The sequence below is a fragment of the Octopus sinensis genome, linkage group LG26 (genome assembly GCF_006345805.1).
Source record: "Octopus sinensis linkage group LG26, ASM634580v1, whole genome shotgun sequence".
NCBI classification, from domain to species: Eukaryota; Metazoa; Mollusca; class Cephalopoda; order Octopoda; family Octopodidae; genus Octopus; species Octopus sinensis.
This window is the reverse complement of record NC_043022.1, coordinates 21,123,813-21,148,720: the sequence shown is the minus strand read 5'-3', so window position 1 is coordinate 21,148,720 and position 24,908 is coordinate 21,123,813. Positions and strand designations below refer to the sequence as shown.

General features: G+C 40.9%; 1 protein-coding gene across 1 annotated transcript in view; it reads left to right on the top strand.

Moving 5' to 3' along the window:
- The window catches only part of LOC115224743 (ribosomal protein S6 kinase-related protein), a 52,530-nt gene that overhangs the window by 4,067 nt on the left and 23,555 nt on the right, over positions 1-24,908 (top strand). The window contains exons 2-7 of the mRNA XM_029795634.2: positions 12,764-12,964; positions 15,561-15,644; positions 17,459-17,527; positions 19,214-19,286; positions 22,153-22,260; positions 23,718-23,758. Coding sequence (XP_029651494.1) covers positions 12,764-12,964; positions 15,561-15,644; positions 17,459-17,527; positions 19,214-19,286; positions 22,153-22,260; positions 23,718-23,758 — 576 coding nt within the window. The remainder of the gene's footprint in view (positions 1-12,763; positions 12,965-15,560; positions 15,645-17,458; positions 17,528-19,213; positions 19,287-22,152; positions 22,261-23,717; positions 23,759-24,908) is intronic.

Below are 24,908 nucleotides of genomic sequence, written 5' to 3'. Positions count from 1 at the left end.
AAAAAGCAACCAGCCCCACTCTGTAAAGTGGTTGGCATTTGGGAGGGCATCCAGCTGTAAAGCAGTATGCCAAAGCAGACTTTACCAGTACTGCTGACCATGTAAAAAGCACCCACCCAACTCTTTGAAAGTGGTTAGTGTTAGGTGGGGCATCCAGCCATAAACACCACGTCAAAACAACCAGGCACTTATTCTATCAGTATCTTTTGCTGAACTGCTAAGTTACAGGAATGTAAACAAACCAACACTGGTTGTCAAGCAGTGGTGAGGAACAAACACAAAGACACACATTTGTCTCTCTCTCTCTTGCTATATATTTATATATACATACATACATATATAGACTAGCCTTTTGGCTCGCCAGTCCTCAGTCAAACCGTCCAACCCATGCCAGCATGGAAAGCAGACGTTAAACGACGATGATGATGATGACACACACACAATGGACCTCTTTCAGTTTCAATTTATCGAATTTTCTCAATAAGGTGCAGGAGTGGCTGTGTGGTAAGTAGCTTGTTTACCAACCACATGGTTCTGGGTTCAGTCCCACTGCGTGGCACCTTGGGCAAGTGTCTTATACTATAGCCTTGGGCTGACCAAAGACTTGTGAGTGGATTTGGTAGATGGAAACTGAAAGAAGCCCGTCATATATATGTATATATATATGTATGCATGTGTGCATGTATGTTTGTGTGTCTGTGTTTGTCCCATCCAACATCACTTGACAACCGATGCTGGTGTGTTTACGTCCCCGTCACTTAGTGGTTCAGCAAAAAGAGTCCGATAGAATAAGTACTGGGCTTACAAAGAATAAGTCCCTGAGTTGAGTTGCTCGATTAAAGGCTTTGCTCCAGCCTGGCCGCAGTCAAATGACTGAAACAAGTAAAAGAGTAAAGAGAAAGGTTTTGGTTGGCCCTTGCCTATAGTAGAAGACATTTGCCCACGGTACTGCACAGTGGGACTGAACCCAAAACCTCATGGTTAGAAAGCAAGCTTCTTAACCTCACAGCCATCCATGCCTGCACCTACTAAAGTTCTTTTCTAACATCAGGAGGTAAAGCCGTGAATCATCGGATCGTCACTAACAATAGTAGGTGAAGAACAGATCGTGAAAATATCCTTGACTTCAAGGTTGATGCAGAGAGGGAGAGAGAGAGAGACTATGCATAGGAAGAGTTAATTGCATCAGTAATTGGTTGGTATGTAGAGCGACAATGTCTTTGAAGGAGAACAGATTGGCATATCTCCATTAGAAAATATTTTGAGGTCTCTGTTGTGGGAGCATACTTGTCTGATGTGAAATGTTGCACATGGATGATAACTGTCGAAATGTAGAGTAGATGAAACCATGGCGACTGAAGAAGGGTTTTTTTCCTTGTGTTATTTGTCCTGTACTCTATTTTTGTTGTTGTTTAAGAAAAATGTCCAGTTCCTTGGGTTTGTGTCTATGTTTTCGTTTCTCATTATGTTCGATGTTTTTTTGGTGTCCTGTACTCATATATGCGTGTATATATACATGTAGAGGTAGGTACGTACATATATGTATATATATATGCATATGTTTTATTTATTAATATATATATATATGGAGGCGCGATGGCCCAGTGGTTAGGGCAGCGGGATCGCGGTTTCGATTCCCAGACCGGGCGTTGTAAGTGTTTATTGAGCGAAAACACCTAAAGCCCCACGAAGCTCCAGCAGGGGGTGGTGACAATCCCTGCTGTACTCTTTCGCTGCAACTTTCTCTCCCTCTTTCTTCTGTTGGCCTGCTCGCTTAGCCAGTGGGGTGGCGTCATTTGAAGGCTAAAACAATGCGAAGTGCATTGTGACCAGCGATGTGTAGCAACATCTGATAGCCTGGTCGGTCACAGTGATATATATATATATACATATATATATATAGATTGACCCTTTAGCGTTTAAACAGGCCGTAGCTGGCAAAAATAGTCTACCTGTTTTGTTTTTGTATTTGGTTTTCAAGATTCTCTATATGAATTCTTGTCTCGGACAGGCAGACATGGCCTCCCTCTGTAACAAAATGGGCAAGAAGTCATAGTAAAGATTGCAAATGGCCAAAGAATAACTTTGATGAACAAAAAAGAAAAACAACAAGAAACAAACGATTGGCTGTTTAACCAACAAGTTAAACCCACATTTGATTAATTTAACCAACTGACCAATAATAAAAAAGTGGAATTGAACCGGTGTGTGTGTGTGTTCTCTTTTGCTTGTTTCAGTCATTTGACTGCGGCCATGCTGGAGCACCGCCTTTAGTCGAGCAGATCGACCCCCCGGGACTTATTCTTTGTAAGCCCAGTACTTATTCTATCGGTCTCTTTTGCTGAGCCGCAAAGTAACGGGGACATAAACACAACAGCATCGGTTGTCAAGCAATGCTAGGGGGACAAACACACACACACACACACATACATATATATATATGCATATATACGACAGGCTTCTTTCAGTTTCCGTCTACCAAATCCACTCACAAGGCATTGGTCGGCCCGGGGCTATAGCAGAAGACACTTGCCCAAGATGCCACGCATTGGGACTGAACCCTGAACCATGTGTTTGGTAAGCAAGCTACTTACCACACAGCCACTCCTGCGCATTGTTAATATTGGCATAATGACTGTTCCTATTGAGACCCCCTTTGGTCATGAATGACCATAAGATTGCACCTAGAAAGTTACCCTCCCAGGCACAAGTCCGGGCAAGGTTGTTTATGGAAGACCAGCAGTCGCCCTTGCATACCGCTCTCCACGCCACCGGTGTCATCCAAGGGAAAGACAAAGGAGCCGATACAGCTTGGCATCTGTGACGTCGCGACTCATTTCTACACCTGAGTGAACTGGAGCAATGTGAAATAAGGTGTCTTTCTGAAGAACACAACACACAGCCTGGTCCGGGATTCGAGCTCACAACCTCACGATCATAAGCTCAACGCTCTAACCACTGAGCCATTCACCTTCCTAGACGCAACAGTATTCTAAATGTTTCATTTTTGTATTTGGTTTTCGAGATTTTCCGCGTGAATTCTTGTGTCTCGGACAGGCAGACACGGCCTCTGTTATAAAACAAGAGAAAAGTCACTGAAAAGGTTTGTGAATGACAAGGAAATAACTTTGATGAACAAAAAAAGGAAACAAACAATTAACTGTTTAGCCGACAAGTTAAATAAACGATTGATTAGGTAATTAAAAGCGCATGGCTCAGTGGGAAGAGCTTTGAGCTTACGATCGTGAGGTTGTGAGTTCGAACCCCGGACTAGGCTGCGTGTTGTGTTCTTGAGCAAGACACTTTATTTCACGTTGCTCCAGTTAACCCAGCTGTAGAAATGAGTTGCGACATCACGGGTGCTAAGCTGTATCGGCCCCTTTGTCTTTCCCTTGGATAACATTGGTGGGGTGGAAACGGGAGGCTGGTATGCATGGGTGACTGCTGGTATTCCATAAAACAACCTTGCCCCGACTTGTGCCTGGGAGGGTAATTTTCTAGGTGCAATCCCATGGTCAGTCATGACCGAAGGGGCTCTCAGCTCAGGTAATTGAATAAATATTTAACCAGGTAACTAATAATAGAAGAGTGGAATTGAATAAGTGTGTGTGTGTTATTAATATTAGTGTAATGACTTCCTCAAGACACTACACTACAATATTCTACCTGTTTTATGCTTAAACCGGTCAGATGTGGCCTCTTACACCAACCTTACATGTGGAGGCACATGGCCTAGTAGTTAGAGCAGCGGACACGCTGTCAAGGGATCGCGGGTTCGAATCTCAGACCGGGCGATGTGTGTGTTTATGAGCGAAACACCTAAGCTCCATGCAGCTCCGGCAGAAGGTAATGGCGAAACTTCTGCTGACTCTTTCACTATCCTCCTGTCGCCATGATAGATCGTTAGCCACTACACACATTTTTTTTCTCTCCTTGTTTTTTCTGTGTCCCTTTCTGTAGAAGAGCGTAGGCTCGAAACGTAAAAGAATTTTTCTATTCCTGAGCGTTATACTAATACATCTATTTGTTTTGTACACCACCTGTCTTTGTCTTTTGTTTTTTTCGTAAACTCTCCCTATATGTGTATATATATATATATATATATATATATATATATATATAAAACAAATCAAAATAGATGAACATCAATGGAATTTGTATCTTTCTGGTACCAGTGCCGGTGGCACACAAGAAAATCATCCGAACGTGGCCGTAGCCAGTACCGCATAGACTGGCCTCCGTGCTTTGGGGACGTAACAAACACCATCCGATCGTGGCCGTCCGCCAGCCTCATCTGGCACCTGTGTCGGTGGCACATAAAAACACCATCCGAGCGTGGCCGTCTGCCAGCCTCGTCTGGCACCTGTGTCGGTGGCACATAAAAACACCATCCGAGCGTGGCCGTTCGCCAGCCTCGTCTGGCACCTGTGTCGGTGGCACATAAAATCACCCACTACACTCTCGGAGTGGTTGGCGTTAGGAAGGGCATCCAGCTGTAGAAACACTGCCAGATCTGACTGGCCTGGTGCAGCCTTCGGGCTCCCCAGACCCCAGTTGAACCGTCCAACCCATGCTAGCATGGAAAACGGACGCTAAATGATGATGATGATGATGATGATATATATATATATACTAGCAGTATCGCCCGGCATTGCTCAGGTTTGTTTCGACCCTTTAGAATTTGAAAAGTAAAAATTTTGCATTATGTAGCTTGTTATTCTCATTAAGTGAACATTTTTCTGGTTGAAATACACCGAAAAATGGCAACACAGCAGTCAAAAAATCATAAAAAATAGGGATTTTCATAGAAAGAAAGCACCTTTTTTATGTAAATAATTTTTGGTGTTAACATGGTCCGATTTGAATATTTTCTTCTACGGAAGGGAGAGCAAGCCTTCTTCTATCATACTCTCAATTTTGGTCAACTTGCGCTGCAGGGTCTCCGAGGAGATAGTGTTAGTTGAAGGTTACCAAACCTGCCATACACAGACAACTTCAGCTTATATATATATATATATATATGATCATCAGCATCATATATCGGTTCTCCATGCTGGTGAGTTCCCTGGACTCCGTTTGTCTGTTTTGACCTGATTTCTACAGCTGGATGCCCTTTCTGACCCTAACCACTTTACACAGTGTACGGGGAGCTTTTACATGACACCAGAGTGGGTACTTTTATGTGGGATGGCATAAATGGATTTACATGGCACCGTCAGAGACACTTTTATGTGACACCATTACTGGTGCTTTTATGTGGCACTAACATGGGCCCTTTTATGTGGCACCGTCATGGTTGCTTTTTCATTGCACCATCGCAGGCACTTTTAAGCGGCACTAACACAGGTGCTTTTACATGCCACCAGCATGGATACTTACACAGGCTTCTTTCAGTTTCTTTCTATGAAATCTACTCACAAAGCTTTAGACAGCTTGAAGCTATATTTAAATACACCTACCCAATGTGCCAAGTAGTGGGACTGAACCCCAAACCGTGTGGTTGGGAGGCAAAATTCCATCAGCACAGCAAACCCTGTGCCTATTCTCTCTTTTACTTGTTTCAGTCATTTGACTGTGGCCATGCTGGAGCACCGTCTTTAGTCAAGCAAATCGACCCCAGGACTCATTCTTTGTAAGCCTAGTACTTATTCTATCGGTCTCTTTTGCCAAACCACTAAGTTACAGGAGCGTAAGCCCACCAGCTTCAGTTGTCAAGCAATGTTGGTGGTGGGGGACAGACACATACACACACACACACACACACACACGTACATGTATATATATATATACACACATATATACGACAGGCTTCTTTCAACTCCGTCTACCAAATCCACTCACAAGGCTTTGCTCGGCACGAGGCTATAGTAGAAGACACTTGCCCAAGGTGCCACGCAGTGGGACTGAACCTGGAACCATGTGGTTGGTAAGCGAGCTACTTACCACTCAGCCACTCCTACGCCTATATTCAAATATGGTTTGCGGAGTGGTTGGCGTTAGGAAGGGCATCCAGCTGTAGAAACACTGCCAGATCAGACTGGAGCCTGGTGCAGCCCCTGGCTTCCCAGACCCCGGTCGAACCGTCCAACCCGTGCCAGCGCGGAAAACGGACGTTAAACAATGATGATGATGATTTGTTATGAACTCAAAGCTAAACAAGAGTATAGCAGATAAAGGTTTTCCTTATCCTCTCTCTGTCATGCAATGATTTCCATTCAGACTTGTCATAATACAGGTATTGCTTTGTTTATATATAGATTCCCTGCTGGCAAAAGCGTTTTGTAATCAATGCATTTCTACTTAAAGATTTCTTGATTTTTTTTATGTGGTCTTTTTAATTGCTCAGTTAACCGACAGTTCTTTGTTACACCAGATTGTCCCCATTCCTTACTTCTCTGACAACTTTTAAAGAGTTTTGATATCAGGGATTTAAATATTGTTGGCAAATAAGTTATTTCCGTTGGTATTTAGCAGAAGATTATTGTTTTTCCTGCTGGTTAGCAACCAGTTACCTGCTGATTCTGGTCTGTTTAAAGCAATTAATTAACCCTTTTTATCCCAAACCACCTGAGATTGCCCCTGGCAGTTCAATTTTAACTCTTTCACCTTCAGATTACTCTGTTAACCCTTTTGATACCAACCTACATGAGTCCCCCTGATTATATCTTTTATTTTTTACTTGTTTCAATCGTTAGACTGCGGCCATGCTGGGGCACCATCTTGCAGAAGTTATAGTCAAATGTATTGATCCCAGGACTTTTAAAAGATTTTTTTTTAAAGCTTGATACTTATTCTATCAATCATTTTTGCCGAACTGCTATGTCCCGGGGACATAAACACACCAATACCAGTTGTCACGCAGTAGTGGGGGAACAAACACAAAGTCACACATACATAGATATAAACATATATATATATATATATGTTGTGTGTGTGTGTGTGTGTGTATACGATGGGCTTCTTTCAGTTTCTGCCTACCAAATCCACTCACAAGGCTTTGGTCAGCTCAAGTCTATAGTAGAAGACACTTGCCCAATGTGCCATGCAGTGTGACTGAACCTGGAACCATCTGGTTGGAAAGCAAGCTTCTTACCACACTGCCACTCCTCTGTGTGTGTGTGTGTGTGTGTGTGTATATATATAACCCGTGCTAGTGCGGCAAACGGACGTTAAACGATGATGATAATAATATATATATATATACACACACACTTTATAAAATTCTGAGTAACAATTTTTGTGGTATTTTTATTGCTTTTTAATAAAGCATATTACTCAACCTCTGCTATTCAAGTACTATTTTTTCCCACCTTGTTTTGCCTTTATGGGCTTACTCTTTCATATATATATATATATATATATATACACACAAAGGGCTTCTTTCAGATTCCGTCTGTGTCTGTGTCTATGATATAAACTTCTTTTACAGTGATCTAAATCAAAACCTTCAAGCAAAATCTCGTTTCAATTTATGTTCCAAGCATCAGCTTGATAGCGACAAAGTTATTTTTACCAAGTTCTTCTTTGTTATCAGAATTAATTGAAACAAAAGCAGTGTGTTTCAACAGGAATATGGTAACAAAAGGCTTAAGTGTAATGTATATTTATTCACAGTTTTGAATTAGTGTAAAGATTATTTGCCAACATAACATGGCAGTCCTGGTTTAGGACAAACGTTGCTGTAATATAACCCCAGGAGGCATCATCTCAAGCTGGCTATACGACACTATCTTTCCTTTCAGAATGTTTCTGGAATGAGTTAAGCAAGTCTTTCTTTTGAATAAAGTCTGACAGTTTCTCCCACATTCCCAACATTTCCTTTATCACACCTGTAGAGATAACCTCCTCCGCATCACCTATTTTCTGAAAAACTTCCATGTGCTGCTGCGTCTGTAGCTCCTTTAACTCCTCCAGTGTCAGTTTCTCAGAGTGCTCCTTGATGAGCTCAATGTCACCTTCATCCATGTCTAAGCCCATGGACTTGCCGAGGGATACAATCTCCACCACTGCCACTTCAGGTTCGAGTCTTTCAAAGTCTGTTTCAGACACAACCTCAGGCCACAGCTTCTTCCCCACCAGAGGTCAAGGTCCTTTTTGTAACACCTTGCCAAGCGTTATCAATAATTCTGAGGCAAATGATGATGTTGTAGTCGTCCTTCCAGAACTCTTGAAGGGTGGGGTTTGTGCTCTGCCTCACCTCAAAGCAGTGGTGGGACAGGTGCTCAGTGAAGAGCTTCTTGAAATTAGAAATCATATTTCTGTTGAGATGCTCTGTGTTTCTTTCAATTAATTTTAAATATAACAAAGAATTTAGTAAAATAACTTGGTTATCATTCAACTTCTGTTAGGAACATAAAATGTGACTAAGGTTTGGTGGAAGATTTTAATTCAAAACTTATGAAAACAAGACATTTGTACTCAGAGCCAGAGCCGGTCTCAGCCGGGTTGGTAACAAAAGGGTTAATGGAACCTGTCATTTCCCAAACTGTTTTTCTTTGCGCCTGAAATATAAAGGTTTCTTTTGGACTTTCTGCATTGCCAGAACCTTTCTTATTTTCTCTTCTTCTCTTCTATAGAAATTTTATTCTTTGGGTAAAATGCCCGATTCTCTCTAAATATTTACATCGCTAATTCTGGCAGTCGGTTATCGATAAAGCCCTTTCTGTTTCTCCATTTTTGTCTTATCTTTGTGTATACATTCAATCACAGATGCAAACAAAAACACGTTGACACACATATATACATACATACTTTTTCTCCTATCTCCCCCCCATAACATCCCTTTCTACTTCTACCTGTTAGCAACAATCCTGTTGTATCACGTTGCACTTATAGATTAGGCTGTTTTCTGCAGCAATACATCTTAATCTTCTTCCACCTGTAAGTCTTGTGATTTCGTTTATTTTTACTTACCTGTGGCCTTCACTTGAGAAATTTGATAGTTTGGAAATGTTAAAATACATTTTTGCTATTTTCGCTACCTTGCTAGCAAACTGTTTTGTTCAGCACGTACCCGGCAGTCTTAAGAAAATCATAATTTCAGCAGGTATGGTTTTAGACCTGAGAACTCAATTTTGTGTTTGTAGTAGATAGCAAACCTATGCTCTGAGACACTCCAGCTGTGATCATCCTGTCTTTTGAGGATGGTTTAGTTGCTGTTTTCAGCAGGTTGAAGGACCATATAGAGGTTCATCTGTTGGCTCATAATTAGGTTTTATTTATATAACTATTTATATATATATATATATATATATATATATATATATATATCAACAAAACCTGTTACTCTGAGTTTCCCGTTGCCGTTCATCGGACGTCTGATGAACGGCAACGGGAAACTCAGAGTAACAGGTTTTGTTGAATTTTCTGCTGCTTTAAATAAAGCATATTACTCTACCACTGGTATTTGAGTACTCTTTTTTCCACCTTGTTTCACATTTATGTGTTTACTCCGGTGTATATATATATATATGTAAGTATGTATGTAGGTGCAGGAATGGCTAAGTGGTAAGAAGCTGGCATCCCAACTGAATGACTCCAGGTTCAGTTCCACTGTGTGGCACCTTGGGCAAGTGTCTTCTACTGTAGCCTCGGGCTGACCGAAGCCTCGTGAGTGGATTTGGTCAATGGAAACTGAAAGAAGACCATTGCATATGTGTATGTGTTTGTCCCCACCACCACTGCTTGACAGCCAGAGTCAGTGTGTTTACATTCATGCAACTTAGCAGTTTGGCAAAAAGTTATCAATAAAATAAGTACCAGGGGTTAATTCATTTGACTAAACGTTCTTAAAAGCAGTGCCCCAGCATGACTGAAACAGATCAAAAATACAAGAAGAAATATATAAAACACACACATACACATCCATATATTTAAATACACACACACACACACATTTTTTTTTTAATCGAGGCATCATCCAGTTAGGTTGATTGCCTGGGCCAGCCTGATTACCTCTCTCCATCCCTCCCAATCTTCCATTAATGTTTTTAGGTCTTCAACTTGGCATCCAACATCTTCTTCAACTTTTATGTATATATGTCTGTTTTGACCTGATTTCTACAGCTGGATGCCCTTTCCGACCCTAACCACTTTACACAGTGTACGGGGAGCTTTTACATGACACCAGAGTGGGTACTTTTATGTGGGATGGCATAAATGGATTTACATGGCACCGTCAGAGACACTTTTATGTAACACCATTACTGGTGGTTTTATGTGGCACTAACATGGGCCCTTTTATGTGGCACCGTCATGGTTGCTTTTTCATTGCACCATCGCAGGCGCTTTTATGCGGCACTAACACAGGTGCTTTTACATGCCACCAGCATGGATACTCACACCTGGTCTTCCATGGTACCATGATTTGGTGTCCACAGCAACACATTACTTGCAAATTCTTCTTTACTTCTCCAGCAGTGGCCAGCAAACCTCAATCTCAACTCTTGGATGGTTGATGAGAAAGTCGGTACAATCTCAGCTCTTGGATGGTTGATGAGAAAGTCGGTACAATCTCAGCTCTTGGATGGTTGATGAGAAAGTCGGTACAATCTCAGCTCTTGGATGGTTGATGAGAAAGTCGGTACATTCCCATTTATAAGCGCTGTTTTGTTGGGTGCTCCCTCCAAGATATGTTGAGCGCTGCACGTTACAGTAAATGAAATGATTGGTTGGAAGAAAGAAATCCTTCAAAGCAAAGTTGAAGGCTCGGGAGAGACTGAGCAAATGGAAAGACCATTTTCAAAACCTTCTTGGGAAGTCACCAAGTACTCCAAACCAGCAAATCCATCGTATCATTGAGGAAGTCCTAGATATCAAGCTGGGACACTTCTCGATAGAAGAGCTTGAAGTCGTACTGAGGAAGACCGAAAACCCGAAAGGCTGTAGAATTGGATGACATCCCTCCTGAAGTCTGAAAAACAGGAAATTTCAATGACATATCATCATCATCATCATCATTTAGCGTCCGCTTTCCATGCTAGCATGGGTTGGATGGTTCAACTGTGGTCTGTGAAGCCAGAAGGCTGCATCAGGCCCAGTCTGATCTGGCAGTGTTTCTATGGCTAGATGCCCTTCCTAATGCCAACCACTCCGTGAGTGTAGTGGGTGCTTTTTACGTGGCACCCGTACAGGTGCCAGACGGAGCTGGCAAACGGCCATGGACGGATGGTCTTTTTACATGCCACCGGCACGGGGGCCAGGCGAGGCTGGCAACGGCCACGAACGGATGGTGCTTCCGTTCGTGGCCGGAAGCACCATATATGTGTATGTCTGCAAGTATGTTTATGTGTATGTATGCAAGTATGTTTGTGTGTACACATGTATATGTATGTTAAAGTGCAGGCATGGGCATGTGGTAGTTTGTTTCCGACATGGTTTCAAGTTCACTGCATGGTACCATAACAATACCTTCTACTACAACCCTTGGATCAGTGGATTTTGGTCGGCAGAAACTGAAAGAAGTCCTCCCTATCTTACATATATAGCCAATATATATAGGCATGGTTGTATGGTAAGAAGCTTGATTCCCAACTGCGTGGTTTAAGGTTCAGTCCCACTGCATGACACCTTGGGCAAGTGTCTTCTACTATAGCCTTGGACTGATCAAAGCCTTGTGAGTGGATTTGGTAGACGGAAACTGAACGAAGCCCATCATATGTATATGTGTGTGTGTGTGTAATTTCCACCATCTTGCCAGTCAGAGGCCTTGGAAGGACAATCAAATATAACTGATTCCTGATCAGCAAGGTTCACAACTAAAACAACCACTGACGGATACCATACCCTCATTCTTAGAAGAATAAAGGCTGTTTACATCCAATCATTTCCAATCTTCCGTATTCAACAATCTCACCTGTCCAATCGCCAGAATTACAGCAGTAAGTTCAGGTGAAGTCTTCCATGATGGTAGATTTTTAGTTCATGTTTTACAAAGTTTCCTTTATTAAAACAATTCTAAATTCAATTGCAGCGTGGAAGGTGTTTGTAAGCCATTTAAGAAACACATAAAAAGCCGTTCGATTCACTTCAACATTTAAGTTTAATTTGTCAAAATATTTTCGTCGCTTTAAGACCGCGACCTGTTCACTGACAAAAATCCGTCTTAAAGCAACGAAAATATTTTGACAAATTAAACTTAAATGTTGAAGTGAATCGAACGGCTTTTGTGTGTTTCTTAAATGGCTTACAAACACCTTCCACGCTGCAATTGTTTTCGTTTCAGCACACGATCTCAGATCAAATCACTTGCTATGCAAGTACATCTCCGTAATTCTAAATTCAAAACTGATTATTTTCTTTCTTTTTTCCCACCCCCTCTGCAGTCTTTCTTGGTTGATTCTTGCAGCCTTTCTTGCTAAATTTTTAGTTGATATTTTAAAAAGTTTATCTTATTAACCCTTTCATTACTGTATTTATTTTGAGGTGCTCTGTGTTTCTTTCAATTATTTTAAATATAACAAAGAATTTTGTAAAATAACTTAGTTGTCATTAAACCAGTGTTCAGAACAAATTGTGACTAAGGTTTGGTGGAAGATTTTAATTCAAAACTTATGAAAACAAGACATTTTACCACAGAGCCAGAGCCGGTTTCAGCCGGGTTAGTATCAAAAGGGTTAAAGGAATTTTAAATTCAAAGCTGATCATTTTCCATCTTCTTTTTTCCACCCCTCTGCAGCCTTTCTTGCCAAATTTTTAGTTGATATTTTAAAAAGTTTATCTTATTAAAGGATCATTTTCTAACTTCTTTTTTCCCCCTCTGCAGTCTTTCTTGGTCGATTCTTTACTTGTGCGAAGTAAATCGCGAAGTTCAGCACGACTGGCGAGACTAGCTTCAATTAATGATGTTCGCGATGGAAGCTTCAACTCTAAGAAGGAGGCAACTCAGAAACCCATTCCTCTATCCGAGACTCTATTCTTTCCAGAATTCTCTGTCCGTGGAGAATTGGAAGACCAAAACTTTGAGGTAAGAAGTCACTTTAACCCATTAAGTCCCACTGTCCCGTAAATAGGACACTAAATGAGGACATTAAATAAGCTATATCACATTGTCTCAGTGTCCTATTTATAGGACACTAAATGAGAACATTAAATAAGCTATATCACATTGTCAGTGTCTCAGTGTCCTATAAATAGGACGCTAAATGAGAACATTAAATAAGCTATATTACATTGTCAGTGTCTCAGTGTCCTATAAATAGGACACTAAATGAGAACATTAAATAAGCTATATCACATTGTCAGTGCCTCAGTGTCCTATTTATAGGACACTAAATGAGAACATTAAATAAGCTATATCACATTGTCAGTGTCTCGGTGTCCTATAAATAGGACACTAAATGAGAACATTAAATAAGCTATATCACATTGTCAGTGTCTCAGTGTCCTATAAATAGGACACTAAATGAGAACATTAAATAAGCTATATCACATTGTCAGTGTCTCAGTGTCCTATAAATAGGACACTAAATGAGAACATTAAATAAGCTATATCACATTGTCTCAGTGTCCTATAAATAAGACACTAAATAAGAACATTAAATAAGCTATATCACATTGTCAGTGTTTCAGTGTCCTATTTATAGGACACTAAATGAGAACATTAAATAAGCTATATCACATTGTCAGTGTCTCAGTGTCCTATTTATAGGACACTAAATGAGAACATTAAATAAGCTATATCACATTGTTTCAGTGTCCTATTTATAGGACACCAAGTATTTCCATTTCTACTTGAAGTAAAGGAGTTTTAATAAGTATTTTTTCATTTTAACTTATTTTCAATCATCTCTTTTACTCTTTTACTTGTTTCAGTCAATTGGTTGGATGATTTGACTGGGGGCTGGCGAACCAGATGGCTGCATCAGGCTCCAATCTTGATCTGGCAGAGTTTCTACAGCTGGATGCCCTTCTTAACGCCAACCACTCCAAGAGTGTAGTGGGTGCTTTATATATGTATATATACAAAGGGGTGCTTAAAAGTTTCTGGCTTCAAGGTTATCATGAAAGATCTGGTTGGAGGCCCAACCTTCCAAGTTCTTCTACAGGGCTTAGAAAAACTGAAGGACTGCTGCAATATGTGTGTGAATCTGAGAGGGGAATATGTTGAATAAATTTAACAGCGCGGGAGTGGCTTTGTGGTAAGTAGCTTGCTTACCAACCACATGCATCCGGGTTCAGTCCCACTGTGTGGCACTTTGGGCAAGTGTCTTCTACTATAGCCCTGGGCCGACCAAAGCCTTGTGAGTGGATTTGGTAGATGGAAACTGAAGGAAGCCTGTCGTGTATATGTATATATATGTGTGTGTGTGTCTGTGTTTGTCCCCCCAAAATCGCTTGACAACCGATGCTGGTTTGTTCATGTCCCCGTAACTTAGCGGTTCAGCAAAAGAGACCGATAGAATAAGTACTAGGCTTACAAAGAATAAGTCCCGTGGTCGATTTGCTCGACTAAAGGCGGTGCTCCAGCATGGCCGCAGTCAAATGACTGAAACAAGTAAAAAAAAAGTAAAAGAATTAACTGATCCTCCTTTATTTTTTTTTTAATTAAGGCCAACAACCTTTCAGCACCCTCTCGCAATTAAATAGGTTTTGGAACATAAAGTTTCAAAGAAAGGTTTTAATTTAGAACACCTTAATAAAGGAAGAGTTTGTATAATAGAACCAAAGGCGGTCTGCGCCGGGTTGGTATCAGAATGGTTAAAGTATTAATATTTAATGATCTGCAGAGGTTTACTAAAGAAATAAAACGTTTTATGTGCACACTAACCCAGTTTGTGCAACTAGGATTATGATGTTTGATTATCAAGTTGGACAATGGTTCTGCTGCCTCCTTCACAAAATTATAAAACCCCATACTGTCTACAGTAATATTTAACATTGCTACAAGTCCATACATTCCCCAGGAAAATAATTAGTTATATCGACCACCCCAAAACAAAAAACATGTCTATCCAGAGGTGGCCCAAAAGTAGGTTTATAGTTATCGCGTAGGCACTTTAAATTCCTTTTAAAACATTTTATTACATTTGAATTTCAATCTTACAATAAACTAAATTAGCATATAGGCGCAGGAGTGGCTGTGTGGTAAGTAGCTTGCTTACCAACCTGATGGTTCCGGGTTCAGTCCCACTGCGTGGCACCTTGGGCAAGTGTCTTCTACTTATAGCCTCGGGCCGACCAAAGCCTTGTGAGTGGATTTGGTAGACGGAAACTGAAAGAAGCCCGTCATATATATGTATATATATATATATATATGCGTGTGTGTGTTTGTGTGTTTGTCCCCCTAGCATTGCTTGACAACCGATGCTGGTGTGTTTATGTCCCTGTTACTTAGCAGTTCGGCAAAAGAGACCGATAGAATAAGTACTGGGCTTACAAAAGAATAAGTCCCGGGGTCGAGTTGCTCGATTAAAGGCGGTGCTCCAGCATGGCCGCAGTCAAATGACTGAAACAAGTCAAAGAGTATAAAAAAAGTGATGCTAAAGGCAGAGTATTGGTAATTTTATTTTAAAATCTATTTCCGATATAACCATTCAGTTTTGTTTGTTTTCTCACTTCAGCTAATGTCCGTTATTGCTAAAGGAGCTTATGGGAATGTCTTGAAAGTCCACAGAGATGATGAAAAACAGTTCTATGCTGTTAAGGTCAGTATTTGCTATGCTCTTTATGGATTTTTCTGTTTCACTTGATGTGAAGTGACCACCACATATTAAAGTGAACTTTAGTGTTTGTGCTCCCTCACTCTGACTATTCCTATCGTTCTCTCTTCTCTCCTACCGCCCTCTACTTCCTTCTCCCTATTGGGGGTCATTAAGCGTCACCTCTGTAGTAGGACAGCGAGCTGGCAGAAACGTTAGCACACCGGGCGAAATGCTTAGCAGTATTTCGTCTGCTGCTATGTTCTGAGTTCAAATTCTGCTGAGGTCGACTTTGCCTTTCATCTTTTCAGGGTCGATTAAATATGTACCAGTTCGCACTGGAGTCGATGTAATTGACTTAATCCCTTTGTCTGTCCTTGTTTGTCCCCTCTATGTTTAGCCCCTTGTGGGCAATAAAGAAATAAGAAACGTTAGCACTCTGGGTGATGCTTAGCGGTATTTCGTCTGCTGCTACGTTCTGAATTCAAATTCCGCCAAGGTGGACTTTGCCTTTCATCCTTTCAGGGTCGATTAAATAAGTACCAGTTACGCACTGGGGTCGATATAATCAACTTAATCCATTTGTCAGTCCTTGTTTGTCCCCTCTGTGTGTAGCCCCTTGTGGGCAGTAAAGAAATAAGATAGCTATCCCTGAACCTCTATCATTCCCCAACCTCTCACCTGACACACAGCCACTTCTCTCATTTCCCCTTCTCTTTCTCTCTCACACAGCTGAGATATTCTGGTCTTGCAGGCCACTTGGCTACTCTGAGGGGACTGGCTCCACATAAAGAGCGCTCATGCCAATGATATGTAAAAAGTACTCATACCAGCACCACATAAAAACACCGGTGCTGCCGCCACATAAAAAAGCACCTGTACCAGTCCCAAATAAAAGCACCCAGTACAATGTATAAGGTCATCCAGCTGTAGAAACCATACCAAAAGAGACGACTTGGGCCTGGTGCAGTCCTCCAACTTGCCAGCTCTTGTCAAACCGTCTAACCCATGCCAGCATTGAAAACAGGCATTAAATGATGATAATGAAACTTAATGTCTAAGCATTTAAGTTGTGGCATTATTTTGGCCCATGTCATTTGTTTATTTGGTTGAATGTTTGCTCTCTGTCTGAGAAATTTCTGATGCTAGGAAGTTCAATTAAATTATTTTTTCTCACTTGCCCAAGAAGCTACACTGTGGGACTGAACCCAAAACTGCGTAGTTACAAAGCAAGCATCATAACCACACAGCCATGCTGTAGAGAAAATTCCATTTTCTTTTCAGACATTAACTTTTCAATTGATGTTTCTTTTTTGGATTTGGTTTGCAAGATTCTTTAGATGAGTTCGAAGGTGCTGGAGCATATGCTGTTGTGTTTGGGGAGAGTCATTTTCTTTTTGTGCCTTATAATTTAACACACTCACTGGTAAAATTTCCACTTATATCTTATTTTTATTTTCCTAAAATTTTCATTGCGTCTTGCAACCTTTTCAATAGTCTTGATGTTGAGTCAAAAATGTTTTCTAATAATGTGTTGCCAGCCCCGTCTGGCACCTGTGCCGGTGGCACATAAAAAGCACCCACTACACTCACGGAGTGGTTGGCGTTAGGAAGGGCATCCAGCTGTAGAAACACTACCAGATCAGACTGGGCCTGGTGCAGCCATCTGGCTTCCCAGACCCCAGTTGAACCGTCCAACCCATGCTAGCATGGAAAGCGGACGTTAAACGATGATGATGATGATATGTGCATGTCCGTGTGTGTGTGTGTGTGTGTTTTTAGCCAATATAGTCCTACATTGTCATTGTGTTATTTTGCAGGTGCTGGAAAAGCGACAGATTATTCTTGAAAATGCTGTTCAACAGTGTAAAGATGAAGCCTGCATTCAGGTACAAACATCCGTTTTTAAGTGTTTAGTCAGACATCATTTGCATCCACTCTTCCATGCTTACATCTCCAACACAGCATCTTACTACTTGTTGTATTCTGTTATCTCCTTTATGAGGGTCAGCATCCTGAGATCTGCATACCTCACCAATCTTTTTCTCGGTCTTTCTTTTCCATAGTTCCCTTCCATTTCAATCTCCTGACACTTCTTTACCCAACTTTTACCATCAACACACATTACATATCCATATAAATGCAGTTGTTTCCTTAGTACACTACATCTGATTCCTGTTACTGTATTCTCCGGCATATACCGTATTTTAACGTGTACGAGAAACCCCTTATTTTTGGGGCTTAAAATTTGGAAAAAGGTTTTGCAAGGGATTATAATACTATCCATGTATAAAAAACTCCCATATTTTTTTAACCTAATTTTTGACAAAACAGGGTTCTTTATACACGTTAAAATACAGTAAATTGAAATTTTCAGACAAAAATTTATTGCAAAAAAATCAAGTGGATCAGAAATTCCATGTGAAATGCTGCAGGATTTGGAAAAATAACGACAATGTTTGTATGTTTATTCTATATACTATACCAATGTGTATGCCAGAAAATATAATTTTTTTTTTCAAAGCTCATCTGTATCTCATTACTTAAGCGCACTAACATTACACATCCAACAGAGCATGTTTACTTCATTTCTCTCCAGTCCTCTTGCATCCTCTTCATATAAAGCCCACGTTTTCTCTACCATGCAACATTGTACTTCATAAACACAAGATTGATAAAAGATGTCCCTGTCAAAGGTGGCGACGTGGCAGAAACGTTAGCACGCCGGGCGAAATGCTTTGTGGTATTTCGTCCGCCGCTGTGTTCTGAGTTCAAATTCCGCCGAGGTCGACTTTGCCTTTCATCTTTTCGGGATCGATAAATTAAGTACCAGTTACGCACTGGGGTTGATGTAATCGACTTAATCCATTTGTCTGTCCTTGTTTGTCTCCTCTATATTTAGCCCCTTGTGGGTAATAAAGAAATATGGGATCTTTTCAGATTGAACGGCAGTTTTTTCTAGTGGTGTCATGAAATTGTCACCCATAATTATGACCCTAGAATCGATCTATTGCATTTCAATCTCTTTTAGAGTTAGGGGTGGGGGAAGGGTATCTTTTTTTTCTTCACAAATGTAAATAAACCCAATCTGTTTCTTAAACAAGCGACATATTCATACGGCACAGAATGTTTTCACCTCAATAGACGTCATTGATTGGTTGAAATTGCAGAAATTGAAGAAAAAAAACAACAAATATCATACAAGCTATAGAATTTTCTCAATAAAGCCTAGAGAAAAAGATGTTTTATAAACACATTCTACCAGTATACGAAGTTTAAAATTTTTGAGTTACCTAGAAATTATGTTAAAAACTGCCGTTCAAACCAAAAAAGTCCGAATAATGATAAAAGATGTCCCTGTAAAATACTGGGATTAATAACAACTGCATTCCTCTCTAAAAATATGTGGCTTTCTGCCTGTTAGAAAGCAGTATTGTAAAGACCCTGATCTGAAATTTTCATTATCTCTGTATCCTTTTAAAGTCAATTACTGCTTTTCTAAAGCTAAGAAAGTCTTGTTTCTCCTGTTAATCAAACTTCAAGTGTTCTAGTAATCTAAAAACGTTCTTTTGTAGTCGATGCTGGGTCACCATCCGTTTCTTGTGAAAGTCTTAGAGTTTTGGCAATCTCGAAGCTATCTTTATATAGGTAAGTTCCATTTTCTGCAAAATGAGACCTTAGATCAGTGGTTTTCAACCAGGGTTCCGCCAGTACAGTCCAGGGGTTCCGCAAGAAGTTACAAAACTGCTAAAATCGGCAGTAAATTTTAATTCTCCTGTGCAGATATGTGTGCATAAGACTATTAAATTATTGCACAGGGGTTCCTCAAGCCAGTGGAATGTTTCCTTGGGGTTCCACTCCAGCAAAAAGTTTGAAAAGCACTGCCTTAGATTATCAGCCAAGTGTCTTCTACATCTCATATGATGCACTATACATGTGTGTGCTACATGTGCGTGTGTGTGTGTATGTGTGTGCTACATGTATGTGCGTGTGTGCTACATGTGTGTGTGGTTTACTGTTACATTATAGACAGGAGAAACAAAAAAAGTACTCCATCCAGCAAGTGATAAATATCATTCTAATATACATAGTATCAAAATATGAGCTGCTAATAGTTTCATGCTCTGAAAACACCATCATAAAAGTTCTTATTTAAATAATTTGTATATTAAATGATACATGTCAGTACATATATATATATATATATATATATATATATATTATATATATATATATATATATATATATATATGGTGGCTGCCCCCTCGTTTTCGAGTATGGCCATTGTATGAAGCTTAATCAATGTTGTTATCGTGCAATGCCTGTGCAAGAAGATTTTTTTTTAAAGTAAGGAAAGGCTGTGCATAGAGTCAATCCCACTCACTAAGCAACAGAAGAACAAGTCAACATCATCGGTAACCACTGAGCCGCAGGTTTTATGTTGGAGTTATTCCAGTTACCTGAGTTACCTTCTCCTAGAAGGATGCCCTAACAAAGGCTAGGAGTCCTTCACTCCCAATGGTTTAACCGCACGATCGGGTATTCAGTCCGATTATTTCTATGTTCCCGTGCATGATACAGCCTTAAGACATTTATTGGATGGCTGTTGACTCTCAAGAGTTCCTCTGCCCTTTGACGGGTTTTGTTTTTCATCCCGCAGGGTGTCCAATAAACACCCTTCTCACCAAGCAAGCTTGTTGGGGTTGCCTACGACCCGACCATGCAACAGGTTGTACTGGGTTACATGTTACCAGTAGCACTCGAAAGTGACCTGCCGGGTCATAGTGCTAGTATATAATACACAAGACAGGCATATTGATAAAGTAATTTTACTAAATTCTAGATAATTTAAACCTTTAGCATTTAAATCTGCCATATCTGGCCCAAATATTTTACCTGTTTTATTCAAACTAATCAGATGTAGCTGCTCACACATCATCATTTAACGTCCGCTTTCGGTGCTAGCATGGGTTGGACGGTTTGACTGTGGGCTGGCGAACCAGATGGCTGCACCAGGCTCCAGTCTTGATCTGGCAGAGTTTCTACAGTTTAATGCCCTTCATAATGCCAACCACTCTGAGAGTGTAGTGGGTGCTTTTATGTGGCACCGGCACAGGGGCCAGTCAGGCGGTACTGGCAACGACCTCACTCGAATTTTTTACACATGCCAACAGCACAGGTGCCAGTAAGGTGATGCTGGTAATGATCCCGCTCGAATGGTGCCTCCTACATGCCACCGGCACGGAAGCCGGTTAGCCGCTCTGTCAACGATCATGCTCGTATGGTGCTTGTGCCCATCATCGAATTTCACTTTGATTTTGATTTTGGTTTCAATTTCACTTGCCTCAACAGGATATTCTAAAAATTAAAGAGTTACCTCCTCAAAATCTCAAAGCTATGAGATAATGCATGATTAATTCAAAACAATAAATAAGCAATGTTTTTGACAGAATAATGTAAAAACTAAAGGATAAACCCTTTGGTATTCAATCTGGTTATATCTAGCCCAAATATTCTACCTGTTTTATGTTCAAAATGAAGATAGGCGCAGGAGTGGCTGTGTGGTAAGTAGCTTGCTAACCAACCACATGGTTCCAGGTTCAGTCCCACTGCGTGGCATCTTGGGTGAGTGTCTTCTGCTATAGCCCCGGCCGACCAATGCCTTGTGAGTGGATTTGGTAGACAGAAACTGAAAGAAGCCTGTCGTATATATGTATATATATATGTGTGTGTTTGTGTGTCTGTGTTTGTCCCCCTTGCATTGTGTTTATGTCCCCGTCACTTAGCAGTTCGGCAAAAGAGACCGATAGAATAAGTACTGGGCTTACAAAGAATAAGTCCCGGGGTCGAGTTGCTCGACTAAAGGCGGTGCTGCAGCATGGCCACAGTCAAATGACTGAAACAAGTAAAAGAGTAAAAAGAGTATATCTGGCCTCTCACATCAACCCTACATTATCAATCTAAAAATTAACTGTTACCTCATATAAACTCATTTAAATGCCGTGGTGATCTCATTCTCGCTCACAACATCATAAGCGGAAAGTGTAACCTCTCGAAAGAGCTGTTCTTCACTCCTGCTCCAGAGCGTGGGCTGCTGGGTCACTCCGGAAAGCTCTACCTATGACGATTTTATCTCAATCGAAGGAGAGGGGCTTTCTCCGTCCGGGTTGCGGATCCGTGGAATAAGCTGCCGGACGAGATAGTGAACATGCTGACGACCGCTCGGTCCAAAGTCTCTCTTGACCAGAAATAGCCTGAACTCTTTGTATGACCACCCTCCCTGTACATAACTCCCTGTCCCCCTACATGATAATTGAATTGAATTGAAAAGAAACTCCCAGGATTGCAAAACAATGCATGATTAATTCAAAACAATGTGAATAAATAAGCATTGCTTTTGGCAAAATAATATAAAATAATATAAAAGCAGAAATATGATTGCTAAAGAGTTAATGTGATCATTTACCATGTTTTTCTTTAATTAAATTTTCTTCTTCCTCTTTTCATTTTTCAGTTCTTACGTATGTTCCGTATGGTGATATGTTCACGCTGTGGAGCTATCATGGATATTTCCCCGAGGAACTTGTTCGCTATCATATAGCTGAATTAGCCGTAGTCCTGAGTAAGTATAAATTGTTTCAGAACTCTTGTAGTCATTATATCATCATCATCATCATTTAACTACTCTCATTTTAAAAATTGTAATAAAACTATTTTTAAGACTGTTTTTCATATTGTCATCATTATCATCATCATCATCATCGTTTAACGTCCGTTCTCGATGCTAGCATGGGTTGGATGGTTCGACCGGGGATCTGGGAAGCCAGAAGGCTGCACCAGGCTCCAGTCTTATCTGGCAATGTTTCTACAGCTGGATGCCCTTCCTAACGCCAACCACTCCGTGAGTGTAGTGGGTGCTTTTTACGTGCCACCTGCACTGGTGCCAGGCGAGGCTGGCAACAGCCACGGTCGGATTGGTGCATTTTACGTGCCAACGGCACGGAAGCAAGTCGAGGCGGCGCTGGCATAGGCCACGATTCGGATGGTGCTTTTTTCGTACCACCAGTCCAGGGGTCCTGGCATCTGCTGGGTGCCAGTCATAGGATTGGTTCAATTTCGATTCCGATTACAATATTTCAAAATTCGATGTTGTAAGTATTCTGGCTTTCAAGCTTTTAGTCTTCTGATCTTTAGGTCATTTGAAATTCTGCCTTTCCCATTTGGCCCTTATAAATATAGTCAGATGATCCATCCCAAACTAAAGATTCTCTTTACCCTGGATCATTTCTAATACACAATCACTTCTCTCTCAGATGTTGATGATGATAAAAAAAAAAAAATTGAACTTTAACCCTTTTGTTACCAACCCAGCTAAAACTGGTCTGGCTCTGAGTATAAATATCTTGTTTTCATAAGATTTGAATTAAAATCTTCTACCAAACCTTAGACACAATTTATGTTCCTAACGCTAGCTTAATGATAACTAAATTATTTTACTAAATTCTTTGTTATATTTAAAATTAATTGAAAGAAACACAGGGAATCTCAAAATAAATACAGTAACACAGAATAGGCGCAGGAGTGGCTGTGTGGTAAGTAGCTTGTTTACCAACCACATGGTTCCGGGTTCAGTCCCACTGCGTGGCACCTTGGGCAAGTGTCTTCTACTCTAGCCTCGGGCCGACCAAAGCCTTGTGAGTGGATTTGGTAGACGGAAACTGAAAGAAGCCCGTCATATATATATATATATATATATATGCGTGTGTGTGTTTGTGTGTCTGTGTTTGTCCTCCTACCATTGCTTGACAACCGATGCTGGTGTGTTTATGTCCCCGTTACTTAGCGGTTCGGCAAAAGAGACCGATAGAATAAGTACTGGGCTTACAAAAGAATAAGTCTTGCGGTCGAGTTGCTCGATTAAAGGTGGTGCTCCAGCATGGTCGCAGTCAAATGACTGAAACAAGTAAAAGAGAGAGTAACGAAAGGGTTATGTTTTAAATTAGTACTCCATAAAATTTCAAAAAGTCAAAAATCTTTATTATATAAACATATTTCTTTTCCATATTTTTTAAATTCTAGGTTATCTTCATAAATCTGGAGTTATTTATAGAGATATGAAAGTAAGTAATTGAAAATCTTTAAATCCATCCCCACTTTTTTTTTTCACCAACAAAAACAAAAACATTAGGATTTCTGTCACTGAATCTTCAGAGCAAGTTTCTTTCTTGTAATTTATCTTTCTGTAGCATAATGGAAGCACTCTGTCGGTTACGACGACAAGGGTTCCGGTTGATCCAATCAACGGAACAGCCTGCTCGTAAAATTAATGTGTAAGTGGCTGAGCACTCCACAGACACGTGTACCCTTAACGTAGTTCTCGGGGATATTCAGTGTGACACAGAGAGTGACAAGGCCAGCCCTTTGAAATACAGGTGCAACAGAAACAGGAAGTAAGAGTGAGAGAAAGTTGTGGTGAAAGAGTACAGCAGGGATCACCACCATCCCTGCCGGAGCCTCGTGGAGTTATAGGTGTTTTCGCTCAATAAACACTCACAACGCTCGGTCTGGGAATCGAAACCGCGATCCTACGACCGCGAGTCCGCTGCCCTAACCACTGGGCCATTGCGCCTCCACCTGTAGCATAAAGGTACATCTTGAAACATCTTCACTGCCATCTTTCTTCTTTTCCAACTGGGTAACTATATATTGCCTTGCAGCAAGACACCTGTTCCTGTCTCTGGCCTCTTGTCACCTCGCACAAACCCACCTCCTTCAATAATACTCCCCCACTTAATTGAAGCTGGAGGTGCATGGCTTAGTGATTAGGGTGTTGAATTTGTAGCGAGGCATGTCAGCACTATTTTATTGTGGTAGTATAGCATAGTCGTACTATGCCGCGGAAGGATACACATGACCCAGCAGTGAAGCACGAGTTTTGAAAGGCCACAATCAGTTCCTGAGAAGACACTGAAATGTAAACACATCATGCTGGTAACGATCAAATGTAGGAGGCACCATTCGAGCGGGATCATTACCAGCATCGCCTTACTGGCACCTGTGCCGTTGGCATGTGTAAAAAAAATTTGAGTGAGGTTGTTGCCAGTACCGCCTGGCTGGCCCCCGTGCCGGTGGCACGTAAAAGCACCCACTACACTCTTGGAGTGGTTGGCGTTAGGAAGGGCATCAAGCTGTAGAAACTCTGCCAGATCAAGACTGGAGACTGGTGCAGCCATCTGGTTCGCCAGCCCACAGTCAAACCGTCCAACCCAT